Source organism: Lepidochelys kempii, chromosome 9 (assembly GCF_965140285.1).
Source record: "Lepidochelys kempii isolate rLepKem1 chromosome 9, rLepKem1.hap1, whole genome shotgun sequence".
NCBI classification, from domain to species: Eukaryota; Metazoa; Chordata; order Testudines; family Cheloniidae; genus Lepidochelys; species Lepidochelys kempii.
In genome coordinates this window covers 64,750,321-64,767,318 of record NC_136388.1, presented here as the reverse complement: position 1 = coordinate 64,767,318, position 16,998 = coordinate 64,750,321, and the positions used below count along the sequence as shown (strand labels likewise).

The window sequence follows — 16,998 nt, the reverse complement described above, 5'->3', positions numbered from 1 at the left end:
GCAACAGAATTCAGCTTGCAGGCAGCCTGTGGGCTCTCTGGGATGATCGCTTCACACAACACCCTCCCTCCCCCACCGCCCCCCCCATACACACTGAGGGGCTCTGATGAGGCTCTAAGCAGGGATGAGCCCTTTAAACGAAACGCAAACAGCCCAGAGTGGCTCCAATGAGGCTCTGAGAAGGTACGAGCCCTTTAAACTAAAGGCGAACAGCCCAGCATGGCTGGGTTTCCCCCCACCCCCCACAGGGTGGCTCCAATCAAGCTGTCACTCACCAGAAGTGCCTTCTCCAGGGTCATGGTCCGGGAGCATGCTTTGGGAGTAGGGGAAGGCTATTGGCTCCAGCGTTAAGAATAGTTTCTGGCTAGGGGGGAAACAGATTCCCCACTTGCCACCTGTGCACTGTCCTCCTCCTCCTCCTCCTCCTCCAAAAACTCATCCTCCTTGCTCTGTGCTACTCCCCCCTTGCAGGTGTCCATGGACAATGGTGGGGTAGTGGTGTCGTCACCCCCCATAACTGCATGCAGCTCACGGTAGAAGCGGCATGTATGGGGCTGTGATCCAGAGCGCCTGTTTGCCTCCCTGGCTTTTTGGTACGCTTGCCTGAGCTCCTTGATTTTTGTACGACACTGTTCTGTGTCCCTGGAGTAGCCTCTTTCTGTCATGGCCCTGGAGACTTTAGCAAACGTATTTGCGTTCTTTTTTTTGGAACGTAGTTCTGCCATAACAGATTCATTTCCCCAACATGCGATGAGATCCAGTACCTCCTGTTCGGACCATGCTGGAGCTCGTCTGCGAATCCGGGACTGTGTGGTCTCTTGAGTTGGTGGACTCTGCATGGTCACCTGTAATGGTGGACTGTGCTGATGCTCACCTGGGCTGATGGTGATCAAACAGGAAATTCAAAAGTTCCTGGGGCTTTTACTGCCTACCTGGCTAGTGCATCGGAGTTCAGAGTGTTGTCCAGAGCGGTCACAAGGGAGCATTCTGGGATAGCTTCCGGAGGCCAATATCGTCGAATTGCGTCCACAGTACCTGTAACCCGGAACTGTGATCTCGATTTTAGCGCTACTCCACTTGCCACGGTGGAGTACAGAAATCAGAGTAAAGAGCCCTTTAAATCGAAAAAACTGGTTTGGTCGCGTGGACGGAACCAGTTTTATTTCGAGGTAACTCAGCTAATTCTGAAATAACTGCATACTGTAGACCAGGCCTAACAGATTTATTTGGGCATAAGCTTTCGTGGGTAAAAAAAACACTTCTTCAGATCCACAAAAGCTTATATCTAAATGAATCTGTTAGTCTTTAAGGTGCCACTGGACTCCTTGTTGTTTTTATGGATACAGACTAAAACGGCTACTCCCTGATAATTCGTCATTTAAGGATTTCATTCCCCAGTAGACACCCCTTTGGTATGGGATGGAATGATCTGCACCTTTGCACGTGTTCGGTCTGTGGAAAGGGTTGGTAACACTTAGGAATAATGGATGGGGCAGTTTTACTCCACAAACTACATCCATTTCCCTGAAGAACATACTGAAATCCCCAGGTGGGGGAGCTGAACTCTGCACACCCGCGCCTGAGACCTGCAACTGCCATTGACTCCAGTGTCATCTCTAAGGCCTCATGTACAACTAGAGGACCCCCAGCTGCGCCCAGAGGCTGTGGATGCAGTGCAAATACAGACATGCCCGCACACAGGTCATGCAGTGCATCTGGCACGTGCAATGCACCTTTTGCACATACAGCTGAGGCATTTAATTGTCACACACAACCCCTTCCAGCCTCCTGTGCCACACGCTGGGAGGGAGCTCAACCAATCAGAGGCGCTCCTTCATCTTTATGGCCCATACTGGCCCAGACAAGATCGTTCCCAACCAATGAACGGCCTCCTTCTATCCTTCTCATCAATATCGGCTTCTCTCCAGTAGGTGGCGCAGTTCTCGCTGCTGTCACACTCTATGGTCGCCATCCGGCGCTCTGGTTCGCCACTGTCACTCTATTGTTCCGCCCGAGTGTTTATTGCCTTCCGGTTCCGCGTCAGGTTCCTTCTTTCCGTGCCGTCGCTGGCAGGATGGTGAGAGCGGGAGGCTCTGGGTGTATCCGCCGCCATCCGCCTCGGGGAGCGCCCGCCTGAGCCCGGGGCCGGGCCACATGCTTCGGGGAGCCGCGGTAGAGGCACTCGGCCGGGCCCGATCCCGGGGATCCCGCCGCGGCTCGGTCGTGTGGGTGGGGGCCCTGTCCGCTCTCGGGAGCCGGGTGCCAGAGGAGGCAGGAGGCGTCGCTGGCCCCGGGGAGCCGAGCCGCCGCGGGTCTGTCTCCGCTCCATTAGCCGGGCCTGTGGGGGGCGGGCATGGCCGGGAGCGCTCGCTCGGCACTGTGCTGGCTGCACTGTTCGGGGCTGGGTGGCATCTCGCACCTCCCCTCCCTTTACCTGCTGTGTCGGGTTGGTGGGCACCGCCTGCCTGTGCCGGGAGAGGGAGGCACTCGTATTCTGGCTGTAATCCCAGTGGCCTGGGGAGAAAGGGGGCAGGGTAATATTACTGACGCTTAGCCCTGCGTTGGATGTAATGCTTGGACACCCTAGGCAGATTACATGGTAATTATTCTAACATGCTGACACTGTTCTCTATTAGGTGAACGTCCCCAAAACCCGCAGGACTTACTGCAAGAAATGTGGCAAGCACCAGCCCCACAAAGTGACCCAGTACAAGAAGGGAAAGGACTCTCTCTATGCTCAGGGTAAGGGGCAGATCAGTGCGTTTCTAGATTAATTTGCCAGTGGGAGGCAGGAATTTATTACTCTGTGAGATATGCCACCAGTGTGCGGAGTAATGGGGTTGTGATTACTGCTGGTAGTAGGAGCCCAGGAGGTTTGAATCCCAGCTGTGGGTAATGTATTGCTCCTGAGGTAATCAGCACATGGGGCAATGGTGTGGATATGTGTGAAGAATTCGTTAGATTTCATAACTGTTTAACAATCTATAGTGATTATGGGGTGGAGGCTCCTGGGATCCTTGGACATTCATGAGTTTCAACTGTTTGCCTGAAGAGTTTTGTTTCTTCCCCACAGGAAAGAGGAGATATGATCGGAAACAGAGTGGTTATGGTGGTCAGACAAAGCCTATCTTCCGTAAGAAGGTGAGCATGCTAAAGGAAAGAGGGTGTTGAAACCCTCTGGTCAATTTCATGTGGTCTGGTGAAGAGAGGTAATTCAGAGGACTCCTACACCCTCACATGTTTATTGCGTAGAGACTCATAGCATGTGTAGGTAGCCTTGGGTAGGGATGTCAATGCATGTTGGCATGGGTCTAGACTGGGTGCAGTGAGTGTAATCTTGCTGAGGCTCAGCAACTTGTATTGATGACAGGTTTTGCCCTTTTGTGCCTGAATTCATTTCTTTCCTCTGCTGCTCCTTGGCCAAATGGGAATTTTTCCTCATGGCAGCAGTAGCATGCCTTTGTCTAGTGAGTGGGCACATCACACTTTTGGACTGGCCAATGTGTTTTGAATGACAGAAGGGAATGGCCGTCCCATTCACTTTTTAAAGGGACATAATGGGGATAGAAATTGTACCCCTTTCACTTGCTCATATTGCTGATACCTTAAATTGTTATGACTGAAAGAATTTTAAAAACCCAATGTCTATAAACAGTGTCAACAATAAGAGATTTACGATTATAACTATTTTGGTTAGGGATATGATTGTTGCTTAAAAAAAAAAAAGTTGTACAGTGCAACAACTGTGTAGCCCAGGCCTAAGATTGTATGTTAAAGGTGATCTGAGGGGGGAAATCACTGCTTCATAGGTATAAAGGATGCTTGGAGAACTACCCTTTTTTAAAAAATGCATGGGGAGGCTTACTTTTGTTATAACCATAGAAATATCTGGAGTGTCATGTCTGGTTTTCTGTTTCTGCTGGAAGATTCATTAGATGTCTCTGATAATGGGGACTGGTGAACTCAGCGTATCAGTTTTCTAGTCCTCTCTCACCTTCCAGGAAAAAGATTGAAATTTCTAATGTAATTTTAAAAAAAGCAAAATTACCCCCCATAACTTTTTTTTCCAGGTCTTTAAACAGAGGCACAACCCAGATGTTTTCATTTGCAGGTCATCCTTTAAGACTGGTGTCTTTTCAGTATTGCTTGGGTCTATTACAGAGGTGGGCAAACTATGGGCCACATCCGACCCGTGCTACCATCCTGCCTGGCCCCTGAGCTCCTGGCCAGGGAGGGTAGCCCTGGCCCCTCCCCCACTGTCCCTCCTCCCCTGCAGCTGCATGGGCAACAGGGCTTGTGCCCGCCCACCTCCCAGGCTTTCCAATAAGCCTGTCCTGCCGCTCTGAGCAGCATGGTAAAGGGGGGGGGGTTGGATAAGGGGCAGGAGGTCCTGGGGGTTAGTCAGGGAGCGGAGGTTTGGGGGGGAGGTTCTGGGGGGTTCCAGGAGGTGGGGACAGGGAGTAGGGGGGTTGGATGGGGGGTTCTAGGGGAGCAGTCAGGGGATGTGGGGTGGGGGGGGTTGGATGGGGCAGGGGGCCTGTCAGGAGGCGGGGGTGTGGATAGGGGTCAGGGCAGTTAGGGGACAGGGAGCGGGGGGGTGGAGTCCTGGGGAGTCCCGGGAGGGGGCGGTTGGATGTGTTGGGGATTCTGAGGGGGGTGTGAAGTGGGAGGGGGCGGATAGGGGTCAGGGGCCAGGCTGTTTGCAGAGGCACAGCCTTCCCTACCTGGCCCTCCATACCGTTTCACAACCCCGATGTGGCCCTCCGGCCAAAAAGTTTGTGCCCCTCCAGTTTATTAGGAGCATAGGGAGAGACGTTACAAAGTAGTGGTAGCATACTGGCTGCGTGGCACAGTTGGTGACTGCCATATGGATTGGAGTCCTTGGGTTACAAGCAGAAGGATGAGTGTGTTCAGTGTAGTTTCATGTCTGTCAGAACCATCATATAATCTGGCTTGTTTGGTAGTTTTTGGAAACTATTATTTGAGTAGCCAGTGGTAAAAGGAGTGCTGCTGGTTAGGATTACCAGTAATCTATAGGACCCAGACTAGAACCTGTGGATGGACGGAATATTGCAGCCCAGAACTGAAATGTGGTAACAGATCTGTGCTAGGAAACTGGTCCCATGGTTTTGTCAGCTCTGTGCTCTTCATTCCGAAGAGGAAGTTGAATTTGTTTCCCAGATTTCTTGTCTCCAAACTCCCAAGGTTGCTGGGGTTTTGTTCCCGAAAGGCCTTGGAGCGCCTAACCTGCTGTGTACATGTCAGGAGGAGCTGTTTCTCTCTAGAGCTAAATGATGGCTGGCTTTGCCTGCTACTGGGAATAGTCCATTCACTGTCTCTCTCTCCAGGCCAAGACCACGAAGAAGATTGTTCTGAGGCTTGAGTGTGTGGAGCCCAACTGCAGGTCCAAAAGAATGCTGGCCATTAAGAGGTGCAAGCACTTTGAGCTGGGAGGAGACAAGAAGAGAAAGGTATGTTTATGTGCTGAGGGGTTTGCCAGTGAAAGTTAAGCTGTGGACTGAACAAGGACCACTTGTGGCACCTTAGAGACTAAGACATTTATTTGAGCATAAGCTTTTGTGGGCTAAAGCCCACTTCATCAGATGCACGAAAACTTATGCTCAAATAAAAATGTGTTAGTCTCTGAGGTGCCACAAGGACTCCTCGTTCTTTCTGCTGATACAGACTAACACGGCTACCACTCTGAAAGCTGTGGACTGTGTGGCTACTTCAGTGCTGAGCATGGTGAGAAAACTACACTTCCAGAGTTGGCCAGCAGACATTAGCCACCTCTATATTAATGTAAAGATCCTGCTGCTCATTGGATGTAACTGTTTAATGGAGAAACTAATGAGGATGCAGAGTTGGCTTTTGGCAGGGAGAGTAGTGTTAGTCAATGGATTTTTCAGAATGACTGTAAGAGGGTGCTGTTTGAATAATGCTCCATAGAAGTCCCTGAGGCGAGTTGAAATGTTTGTGGTAGGGTTCTGTATTGCACATACTCAGTCAGTCTTTTCTCTCTTACAGGGCCAGGTGATCCAGTTCTAAACTCAGTCTTGTTCATTGTTATGGAATCCATTAAAGTACGTGGAAAGAATCTGCTGCTCTTGTATATTTCCTTATTGCTAGGGAGGGACTTCTGGGTGTATCAAACTCAAATGGGAGCTGCTGCTGGGAATAAAGTTCTCCAGGACTGGGAAATCTCACCAGTGGTTGAACATTTGCTTCTGTATGGGCTGATGCTGCCTAAAAAGAGGTTTTAGAATAAATTCTACCTGCAGCTAGAGAAACTTTTTAATCCACACTCAAAAGTGTCAACTCCTGGGAGGTTGCTCAGGGCCTACCAGTCTGATGCACCAATGTGGTGTGGAAGCCACATGTTGCTACTCTTCCAGGTCCTTTACTTCTACAAATGAGAGTAGAAGGTAGGGCTGTGTCTATGTATAGGACTCCATGGGACCGTCAAAACAGAAGTTGCACTGGTTACGTTAAATTAGTGCAAACTGTGGTATGTGACCACTTACCTGTTTTAAACCTGCTTCACTAGTTTTGCTTCTTTCTGAAAATTTATGGCCACAAGCTAAACCACTTTAAGGCAGAGTTAAATTGATGTCGGTATACAAAGCTGCAGCAGTTTAACTAAATTGTAAAAAATCTCACCTTTATTATAGTGATACAGTTTGCATGGACCAGGCCTTACCCTTACCTTGTATTAAGTGCTTTTAGAGGAAAGGGAGGGGTGGGTAAGATCAGCTCATCCCCTAAGTGATGGTCCTAATGCATAGGGGAGGGCTGGCTTGGCTTTTGCTGAGCCTACTGAAAAGCAGATGGCCTCATTCCTTATGCTACAAATATATAGCGCTGGCCTCATTTTAGATCCCTCTTCTCTACAAGCACTAGTAGTAAACTGAAAATTATAGGGAGTAAATGTACAAAGGCCCTTGAGGCAGGGTCTAGCTGCCCTAATACAAATGTAGAGATTTCACTGTGACCGATTCACCTCCTCTTTGCAGTACCATTTTTAGGCGGCCATCATTTATTGCTGTTGATAGATGTGAACGTGCTGCTTGTAGCTCAGATGAGCAGAATTGTATGGGCTAAGCTTCATGTATTTAGCCTGTGCTCTGCTTCACCTTCCGTCTTGGAAAGGGAATATCTCATTAGCCCATTCAGCTAGAAGCAAGTGTTTAAAACGTTTAGCCCGATCCCATCCTTGGGCATAGGCTTGAGAAAAACCTGGCTAGCTTTCTGTTTCACACCAGCACTTAACACCAACCCAGATTCCTTTACATTAATAAAGCACTCAATCCATGTGTGAAGGTTACAGACTGCCGGCTAGCATTAAAAACAGTCAGTGAGATCCACCAGAATTAGGAATAACAGGTGATGTTCTTAGATACTGACCTACTTCAAAGGAGAGGAGGCCTCTGGTTTTCTTAAATCTAAACTGTATAGAGGATGCCAAGGAGCATCTGGCAACATCTCTGTAAAATTCCACGTGATACTAAACTAAACTTTGGCAGGAAAAAAAGTTAGCATATCTCTACCCACACACAACTGAGATTCTTCATATGCAGCAACAGGAAGGTAGCTCTATTAAGTTTTAGTGTATATGCCTCTTCTAGCTTAACTTTTACAGCATTAGGAGGAGGGGAAACTCCTTCCATGTTTTGTAACAGAATAGTGTGTCAGCTATAGACTACTAATGGGATGATTTTTTGACTGGAATTCAAAAATACAGCTTTTATAACTAAGCTGTTGCTTGCAGTGGAGGTTTAGAGTAGCATCTTAAGCAAGTCGTTGATAGGATACAGGTTCCTGTAGCAATTTTGCATGCAAATTTAGCACCTTTAGGCCTGTTTACATAATTGGTAACTTTGATGGTGCACCTCCAAGAGAAGGCAGAAGTCAACAGCACTGTCTGTTGGTGAAGTGCTGTACTACAATTACCAAAGGTGTCTAGGAATAGGTAAGCTTTAATTTTTTTTAGCAAGACTTGTGTACAATGTTCTTTATGTACAGGTGGCTTGGTATGTGTGGACGAGATTAGTTTCACAAGAGAATTAGAAAACCCACCGCTACAGAAATTTCAGATCATGCTCAAGCTGAGCGTAGGCTCAGTTCCACACACTACTACAAAAAGCCTCAACCCCCTCGAGTGTCTTTTAAGGTAGACTGTACCACAAAGGAAGGAGATGGTGGTGGGGGAAAGGACAGAGCAAGCCCAACCCTGCCCTAATCAATTTCCTTTTACTGGCATCAGTCAATGTCAGTGGGGAGGGGAGAAACCCCTGTAGCATGCCATCATTCTCTACCTATGGGTGGCTAATGATTAATCCATTTGCACCAAAAACTGTGTTTCTTTAGTCCAGAGCCAGCAGTGGAAAATACAGCTGCTGGCACCAGGACAATCAGTAAGCTGCTGAAGGCAGCTGGGTGACTGCTGTCTCCTGAAGAAACATGGATTAAAAAACCCTAGAACAAAGTGAAAGCCACGTGAGTGGGAGATAAGACTACATGGATGCCCTTTAAAGGGAGACAGCCAGCAAGAAAGTGATAGCCTAAAAAGTTCTGGCTTAAAACATTGAGTCACCACTGCAAGGTGAGAGCAACCTTAGGGAAAAGGGCAGGGGGTCTGAGGGTGGACTGTGTATGTGTGTTCTTGCAGCTGGTGTACATCAGTCACACTGGCCTGAGAGGAAGCTGTTAAGGCAGGAGGGGAGCACTCTTCCCCTGAGTCCTGGCGCCATTGAAGAACCTCACTAACATGGTATGTCCTTGCTCTGCATTTTCTCACCCATTACCAAGGCCATTCGGTCTTTACAGAAGGCTGACCCAGTCTAATTGACCACCTCAATCCTTTAGCCCCCAGTGAAAGGAACATTAGGTCACAAACTACACTGAGCAGGACTCAGATAGATCTAGCAGGGATACATAAAGGTACCCTCTCTCCAGTAATTGCAACACAAGGATGGAGAGAGATTACAGTACTTTTTGCTGGATTAGGGTTAATTTGGTAAAGTTCACCCATCACTGATGGGATCTTCAGCTCTTATTGCCCACAGATGTGGATGGGCAGGACTGGAGCAAGCTCTGGTGCCTGGGGAACTAGGCCACTATTACATTATAAGATATCTGGAGATAGTTTTTTGTTGATGTTCATGATCGGCTTCTGATCTGGGGAATCCCCAATCACCACCACCTTCAGCAGCACAGTACCCGTTGGGTTCACCTCAATGTTCAAGAACGAGACCCAGTTGTGTAGTCCCCAGTCCTCACTGGTGGGGAGGATCTGCTGGATGGAGCATGCAGGGTTGCATGCCAGGCCATTGCCAAGGAAAGAGGTAGAGAAGCTGAAGATCTGGGGTCCTCCAATCTCCTGCCGATTCAGCACAGCCACAGCATAGGCACCCCCTGACAGAGGCCGCTCCCAGAGCTCAAAGTTGTTATCCTGCCAAAAATGGAAACCAAACAAATGTTTGAGGGTGTAGGACTGACTCTACAGGTCCTAGTCATCCTCTTCCTAAGCTGGGAGGAATGTGAGACTCAAGTCTTGGTGGGTGGATGTTTCAAAATTACTCTCCCCAGTCTACTCTGAGGAAGGCAAGGGAGGCTTACCACCCCCCAGCAACCTAGTTTCACCTACAGTCTCACGCCCCTGAGACTAGAGGAAATCTCTTCCCCATTTCAGTGGCTCCAGCCCCTATCATACCTTGGTGATACGGTATCCTTGCTTGCCCAGTGGGTCCTGGTTGATGGCGATCACATGTTTGTTCTGGAGCAGCCACTTGGCCTGGGGGCTGATATGACGTAGGTCATTGGACATGAGCAGTGGAGCTGCCATGACAGCCCACAATGCCATCTGAGTCAGCTGCTGGTCCCAGCTCAATCCAAAATTGCCAATCACCAGCTGTAACAAGTGTAGAATGAGAATGGTAATACACATGGTGTTAACATTTTCATCACAATTAGACAACCCAGAACCTGTCATCAGCTGTAAGAGGAAGTGGGGCAAATGCCAAGTTCATGCAGCTATTTGGGAATCAGGAGCTGGAGGAGTTGGGCAACAAGTTATGGTGGAGGTGTAGAAGAAGAAGGTTGTCTGACAGGAAGACAGCTCTAGGGCGCACAAGGCTTAGTCTGAGGTCATAAATACTTCTGAAGGAGTGGCTGCTAACTGGGTGCCCAGTTTTCACCTGTGGGGAGGTCTGAGTGATCAGCATTCTGAGAATTGGGCCCAGTGGGCCTCAGGCTGGGCAACCAGAGCTAGTGCCCACTTAAATAAGCCCAAGGCTTTCAGTTCAGAGTAGACCTGCTCTTAAATGGCTCCTGCTGAGCCTGAGCAATGCACACAGGTTACATTCCTTATTGCTGTGGATATCCTACCCCATCTTTGCATAGCCACCAGGCTGCCTGGTTTCCTGAGTCATGGGCCCCCTTTGATGAATTCGTTGTGCTAGGACCAAAGAGGGTTCTCTGCCCCCAGCATATTTCCCCAGTCAGTTCCTTACAAAGTTCCCTCTCAGTTCCTCCTTTTGCTCTCAGGAATGGACTCCTCTTCCACAATCTTGCATTGGTGCTGCCCCCCCGCCCCATTATTCTCTAGTCAAGTAGAGGCCTTATGGTTGTTGCAGTGTAACAAGAGCTCAGGTGTTCTTACCATGTCAGGGTCATTCCAGCCCCCTGGCCCAGCAACATCCACAATGCTGTCTTGGTGTAAAACAGTCCACTCCAGGGTATTCTTAACACTGTTCCAAGCATCATAGATGTCAGCAAAGTTCCTCCAGTGATTGCAGTAGTGTTTGATTTCTGTGTAATTAGGCTGCCAGAGGACAAAGAGCAAGAGGGTGCTCATAGGATATAGCTTGAGCATTTAGGATAAGGAGGCATAAAAGGATAGATGCAATGGGGAGAATCACAGATGGAAAAGATCCATAAGGTCATTCAGTCCATGTGCTGGGGCCAGTGTAGGATTGTTCCCTATGGTACATTCTCTGGTACTTGCTCCACTCTAGGGTGATGGAATTTCAACCACTTCCCTTCGGAGAACATTCCATGGCCTCCTATGTCTTCCTAATTTTATTCAGCCTAAAGCAGAGGTGAGCAAACTTTTTGGCCCGAGGGCCACATCTGGGAGGGGAAATTGCATGCAGGGCCATGAATGTAGGGATGGTGCAGGAGGGAGTGCGGGGTGTGGGAGAGGGTGTGGGATGTATGAGCGGGGCTCAGGGAACAGTGTTGGGGTGCAGGAGGGGATGCACAGTGAGGGAGGGGGCTCAGGGCAGGCAGTTGGGGTGCAGCAGAGGGTTGGAGTGTGGGGTAGAGAAGAGGTTTGGGGTGTGGACTCTGGCCCAGCGCTGCTTACCTAGAGCAGCTTTGGGGTAGCAGCAGTGCATACCGGGGCCACAGCAGGCTGCCTGCCTGCCTGCCCACCCGCCCTGGCCCCAGCTCCGTGCCGATTCAGGAAGCAGCCGGCACCTAGGGGATGGGGGGCAGAGGGCTCCGCATGCAGCCCTTGCCTGTGGGTGCCTCCCCCAAAGCTCCCATTGATCGCAGTTCCCCGTTCCCAGCCAATGGGAGCTTTGCGGGAGATAGCCACAGGCAAGAGCAGCACCGCAGAGCCCTCTGCCCCCCATATCCCCCAGGGGTGTGATACTGGCCGCTTCCTGGAGTGGCACAGGGCCCGTGGCGCCACAGGGGTGGCAATCCTGCTGGCCGGAGGACTACTGTACTGTCAGATAGGATTACGGAATCCTCCTCTTAGGCCTCTGGGAAGCCCAGAGAGGAAGAACATCACAGCACCAGATCTGCACAGATCACTCCTATTCAGCAGCGTAGCCAAATAGTCTCAGGGTTCTTCCAGTGTTGTGACAGAGTGAAAGGATGCCCCAATAGACATGGGCAGCAGCCAAAGCTCTTCTGGCACATTAGTTCTCTGCCATAAATTCTTAGCTAGCTGAGACCCACCGTAACCCTCTGCTCAGTGCCCCTTCATTCATCAACACTTCTTCCCTTCATCATCTCCCTTCAGCCACTTTGGCTCCTTTGACATTCAGCCAGGATTCACGTAGACGCACTTGAGATGATTCCGCAAGTTAATTCATTTCCATAGTATTCTGAATCACTAATGTCTTCCCACCATGCATCACATCTGAGTAGGGCCAGTACCCTGGGGAAGGACTCCTTACCTTCTGCATGGGTCTCATGTAGAGAGGCCATTCACAAGAGTATACAATGCTTCTGCCAGTCTTATTCAGGGCCAGAGACATGTTCCTGTAACCTGAAGGAAGAGAACAGCAGCCTGGTTATTACCACCTACTGGGGAAGAGGAAAACAGGAGGGTAATGTAACTCAGCACCATTGGGTCAAATGTCAGATCAAGACTCTTGTAAAACTGGGAGTGAGTTGTGTGATATTTCCCATGGTACTGATTGAAAGTCAGAACCCCAGCTAGAAAGGAGTGGATTGTCCTAGTCCAGCCAGACATCTGCAGTCCAATTGCCTGCCTTTCAGGAAGTTGGAGCAGGTAGAAAGAGGGAAGTAATGTGGCTTAGAGACAGAAAACTCAACAAACTCAAGGGAGCTGGGTTCCATTCCTGGCTCTGCCGGTGCCTCAGTTTCTCCTTCTAAAAAATGGGGGTGATACTTTATCTCCCTTTGTGAAGCGCTTCAAGATCTACTGATAAGTGATGAGAGCTAGGTGTTATGAGAAGGTGTCTATTGCTTCGAGCAGAGGACTGGACCTGGAGTCAGATACTGGTTTCAGCCACCACCTTGCTGTATGACCTAGGTTAAGGCAGCCATTACACTGCTCTAAGATTCAATGTACTCTTCTGTAAAATGGACATAATAATTACATACAGCTATGTAATGGGGCTTCCTCCTACATCACTGTACAATGAGTTCTAGTCTAGACAATTAGTACTGGGCAAACTCGGTTATGCTTTTACAGACAGCTGCTATTTTAACTTCAAGAGCTGTTCTCCATGCCGAGAGCAGTTTGAGTAAAGCCAGCTGTGGCTGACAATTGCACAGCTCAGTAATGTGTTCTCCTTACCCTTACGAATCCCTAAGCCATTTGGATTCAGAGGATAATGTGTAAGCAGTAGGACATAGCCAATTGGGTGAGATTCCAGTATCATTACTCTTATCTCTGTACCTAGTGGAGCCCTGTCCTGTTTTGTCCTTTGATTTAAAGCATGGGCAGGGAAAGTTCCTTTGCTATCCCACTTAGAACTCTCCTGGGGTCACAGAGAATCTCTGCCAAGAACTTCCAGCTTCACTGACAACTGCCTAAAGGTGCTTTCCAGCTGTGGGCCGGGCACTTGCAGGCACTGAAGTTATTGTGTGTTAGGCTAACCAGCTTGGACAGGATCCCCTGATCAGTTTGCTCTGAGGGAGCACAGAACCAGCTCCAGCTTGCCTGCTGCCAAGCGCCACTCTTCTGAGCTGCCCTCTTCTTTTATGTGAGTCTATGATTTGTTAGACAGCATGTCTGACTGGAGTTGGTTGCCGATGTGTGGCGAGGGTCCACGACTGACTCCCCAGCATAGACTGACACTGTAAACTGACAGTTTAGTAGTTTTCTATGCTAACCTGCCTGAGTTCTGAAGTTGTATGTGCAGACACAGGGGTCCCTAGTTGGTTTTTTCCCAGAGGTCTCTCGAGTCCCTTTGCTGCTAAGAGCCACAGGAATTGCACTTTTGTGAGGTATAAGCTGATTAGAGGTTCAATGTCTAAAGTGCTTTGAGTCCCTCAGATGAAAGGCTCTATTGAAGGGCTGAGCATCAGTAATGTTAGCAGGTGACAGAGCAAACTGTGGAGAGGCCCCCAGAGTGTGTGTGATCACTTCTCCTGGAGAGCCTCTCTCCCTTGAATGATGCAGGCTCTGGGTCTGAGAAGGCTGCTCCCTCAAGCCATGCCTGCAGGTTTCAAGCTGTGAAAGACCCCAGGGCACCAAGCCATGGCAGGAGGCACTAGATGCAGTGGAGGCTCATTGTATGCACAAAGGGTGGCTGATGAATGGATAAAGTGAAGTCAGTGACCCATTCCTGAATCCCCAAGATGAAGATGACCTGCAGCATGTATGCTTGGCTTGTCAGAAAAGCTTCCTTTTGGTTCCCCTAGGTTCTCAGATGGCACCCTCCCCTCCAACCCTCTCCCCCTCCTATCCCCTGTGCCAGTGGATATGTTCAGTGAAGAGCTGCTCTTTTGAACCTGTCTCAGGTCTGTGACAGTGCTGACTAGAAAGCATTCCCCTCACATGGAATGTCTACAGTTGGCACATACCTTCTACCAGCTGGTCCAGTGTGCCGTAGTTACAGCCATCGAACTTCAGCAGGTCCACACCCCAGTCGGCAAAGGTTTGGGCATCAAGGTCATAGTAGCCATAACTGCCAGGGAAGCCAGCGCAGGTTTTGTTTCCAACATCCCCATAAATCCCCAGCTTCAGCCCTTTGGAATGGACCTGAGGGGAGCAGACAGACATACAATGAAAGCCAACAGCCATTGGGCAGAGAGAAACAGTGGTGCGCACTAGGAGAACAAGAAAGAATTGAAAGTCCCTTGCACTACCTTAACCACATAGCTGCTGAGTGAATTTCCCGCTCCTCCAAGAACAGGTCCTTTCAAGAGAGAATCACTGCTCAGAAACCTCTTGGATCCCCTTTTCACTCTCAACATAATTCACAGTCCTAGAGGAAAACATGTGAATGAGAACCAAACCTCCCTCCCAGTCCAAGGGCTAGGATCCTCCTATGGATTAGTTCAGGGGTCCCCAGCGCCCAGGGTTAGAAAGCCATGTACAGAATTTGCTAGGCAGCCAATCCGAAGATCATCAATCATAAACCTTCCAATATATCAAGCAAAAGAATAAGTTTTTGTAAGTCAGAGAAAGTCCCCTGCCATCTCTCTATTTAAGTGAGGCACCCACTAGAGCTCTTACTATATGCATTATTCCAAATGGCCTGAAGTAGAGGAAGGATGAAGATCCCATGACTGGGGATTTAGGTACTATCTCCCTCTATACACTCACGTAGTCTGCCAGTTTGCGGATCCCACTGGGGAAGCGTTCTGGGTCAGGTTGGAGCCTGTCCTGATCATCTCGGGTCAGAGACATCCAGCAGTCATCAATACAGACATACTCATAGCCTACATCCTTCCAGCCATCTGACACCATCAAGTCAGCCATCTGCATAAACAGCTGCTCACTGAGGGACACAAGAACCAGGGTGTCATAGGGGTCCCAGTACCACAATGGTTAGTCAAAACAGGGTGTTAAGATTTATTATGTTGTGCTAAATCTGATCTTAAAAACAGACAGGAGATCTTTTAGCCACATGGTTTCTACCTGCATAGCTACTTCCTAGGAAGGACACAAAGATGCTACAGTACAGTATAAATACATCACTTGGATTAAAGACAATACTACAAACACCTAATATTTGTAAAGTGTTTTTCGTGCAGAGATTTCAAGGCACTTTACACAAATGGGTCAGAGTCTGCTAGTGGGAAATCCACATTAATGTGGAAACGTTAGCCTGGGAAAAACCCAGTCAAAGGCCCATCTTAAAGATCTGAATGGGACACTGGCCAATCCCAATGCCAAGCAGAGGGTTTGTTTCCAGCCCAGGAGGAGATCACACGCTCCCACAGACGCCCTTCCCCATCCAGATTGCTAAACCTTTTACCGACCAAGGTTCTGGTTGCTGCCTGTACTGCAAAACAACATGGTTATCCCAGATGCGGAGAGAAAATAGATGTCTCGGAGTGCAAATGAGATTGGACTGGATGTATTTTAAACCACGTCCCAGATTTATGCTAAAGCCTTGGCCATAGCTGTATTTAGAGACAATGGCATTGTCCCTGGATTCCCTGCCCAGCCCCTTTGCAGTGCAGGTTTAGAAGTGACCCTAATCCTCTGACTGCCAGGAGGGGTGGATCGCTCTATAATTGCCCCGTTCTGTACATTCCCCCTGAAGCCCTGGTACAGGCCACTGCTGGAGCCAGGATATCGGGCAAGTTAGACCACGGTTTGACCCACTATGGCAGCTCTTATGTGCAGATGGACCCTTAGGGAGAAGCGAGGCTTCACCAGGTCCCTGTGCTCTGCAGGCACAATTACAGCGGCTCTTTGTTCCTTGTAATTAAGTCTGCAGAAAAGGGAACCAGAAGGTGAGCAAGTCACGCTCTCCTCATTTGAGTCAGAGCCACAAGGTTCAGCTCCCAAGCACCCGACCGCTCTCCTCCCACCAAATCCCCACCCCACCGCTGCAGCGTCCCGCGGCTCCGAATCCAACCCCAGCAGCGTTCACACGGGGCTGGGGCTGGGGCTCCCGCTCCTCGCCCCCCCGGCCGAGGGCGGCCCCGGCGCCCCCGCCCGGTACCTGATACAGGAGAGCGGCTCGCGGGTGCAGTCGGTGCTGCACTGGAAGCGCTCCCAGTGCAGCCAGCCCATGGTGGGGGTCCGGGCCAGCCCATTGTCCAGCGCCCCGGCCCGCCCGGCCCAGGCCAGCAGGGCCAGGGCCCAGGCCAGCGTAGCCCCCCGCCAGCTTCCCGCAGCCGAGCCCATCGGTAGCGGGGACAGTCACTGACGTCAACGCGCGCTAGCCTGCCAACCTAACCCCGGACGGGCACTCCGGCTGGCCAATCCCGGCCTGCCTCCCTCACAGCTCAGCCAATGAGAGCACATACATCTGCACGCTGCCGCCCATCCAGCAGGGTAGGTGCGGCCCCAAGCTGGAAGCGACGCAGGAGACAGAGGGGGAGGTTGTCATGTGGTTGGAGTGAAGGGGGGGGCTGTCATGTGACATGGGTGCAGGCGCCAGGGGATGGCCTCTCATATTTGCCAGTGTCTCCCAGAGGGAATGAGGTGACCCTTCCTCTCCCCATGGGGTGGCAGGTGCCTCCCTTTCCATGACCTAGGGCTGGGTCTTGGTGCTGCCCAGCCCTAGAGCCCTTTGCTACAACATGGCCATGGGTGAAGCGAGGTCCCCCACA

At 50.0% G+C, this 16,998-nt stretch overlaps 2 protein-coding genes across 5 annotated transcripts; one reads left to right on the top strand and one right to left on the bottom strand.

Annotated features, from left to right (window-relative positions):
* The first annotated feature begins 1,980 nt into the window (after positions 1 to 1,980).
* On the top strand, positions 1,981 to 6,097 carry RPL36A (ribosomal protein L36a). 3 transcript variants are annotated; one of them, XM_073360787.1, is made up of 5 exons: positions 1,981 to 2,077; positions 2,637 to 2,742; positions 3,074 to 3,141; positions 5,349 to 5,471; positions 6,028 to 6,097. In XM_073360787.1, the coding sequence occupies exons 1-5, from the start codon at positions 2,075 to 2,077 to the stop codon at positions 6,046 to 6,048; spliced, it is 321 nt and encodes a 106-aa protein (XP_073216888.1). In that variant the 5' UTR covers positions 1,981 to 2,074; the 3' UTR covers positions 6,049 to 6,097. The 3 variants fall into 3 exon arrangements, with proteins under 3 accessions (XP_073216888.1, XP_073216890.1, XP_073216889.1); XM_073360789.1 differs by lacking the exon at positions 1,981 to 2,077 and adding an exon at positions 2,084 to 2,172; XM_073360788.1 differs by lacking the exon at positions 1,981 to 2,077 and adding an exon at positions 2,084 to 2,229.
* Positions 6,098 to 7,958: 1,861 nt separating this feature from the next.
* Positions 7,959 to 16,599, bottom strand: GLA (galactosidase alpha). Of its 2 annotated transcripts, XM_073360785.2 has the most exons (7): positions 16,386 to 16,599; positions 15,035 to 15,209; positions 14,290 to 14,467; positions 12,189 to 12,280; positions 10,661 to 10,822; positions 9,713 to 9,910; positions 7,959 to 9,451 (listed from the first exon to the last, which is right to left on the bottom strand). In XM_073360785.2, the coding sequence occupies exons 1-7, from the start codon at positions 16,568 to 16,570 to the stop codon at positions 9,125 to 9,127; spliced, it is 1,317 nt and encodes a 438-aa protein (XP_073216886.1). In that variant the 5' UTR covers positions 16,571 to 16,599; the 3' UTR covers positions 7,959 to 9,124. The 2 variants fall into 2 exon arrangements, with proteins under 2 accessions (XP_073216886.1, XP_073216887.1); XM_073360786.2 differs by lacking the exons at positions 15,035 to 15,209; positions 16,386 to 16,599 and adding an exon at positions 14,575 to 15,020.
* Positions 16,600 to 16,998: the final 399 nt, after the last annotated feature.

Bases quoted from the DNA above. Each gene is read 5' to 3' on its own strand.
- RPL36A (XM_073360788.1), top strand. From the start codon at position 2,155: ATGCTTCGGGGAGCCGCGGTAGAGGCACTCGGCCGGGCCCGATCCCGG. The intron at 3,142-5,348 runs GTGAGCATGCTA...CTCTCTCTCCAG, and splicing joins AGCCTATCTTCCGTAAGAAG to GCCAAGACCACGAAGAAGAT. The intron at 5,472-6,027 runs GTATGTTTATGT...TCTCTCTTACAG, and splicing joins GAGGAGACAAGAAGAGAAAG to GGCCAGGTGATCCAGTTCTA.
- GLA (XM_073360785.2), bottom strand. From the start codon at position 16,570: ATGGGCTCGGCTGCGGGAAGCTGGCGGGGGGCTACGCTGGCCTGGGCC. The intron at 10,823-12,188 runs GTAAGGAGTCCT...GTCCTCTGGCAG, and splicing joins ACATGAGACCCATGCAGAAG to CCTAATTACACAGAAATCAA. The intron at 9,452-9,712 runs GTATGATAGGGG...CATTTTTGGCAG, and splicing joins AAGGATACCGTATCACCAAG to GATAACAACTTTGAGCTCTG.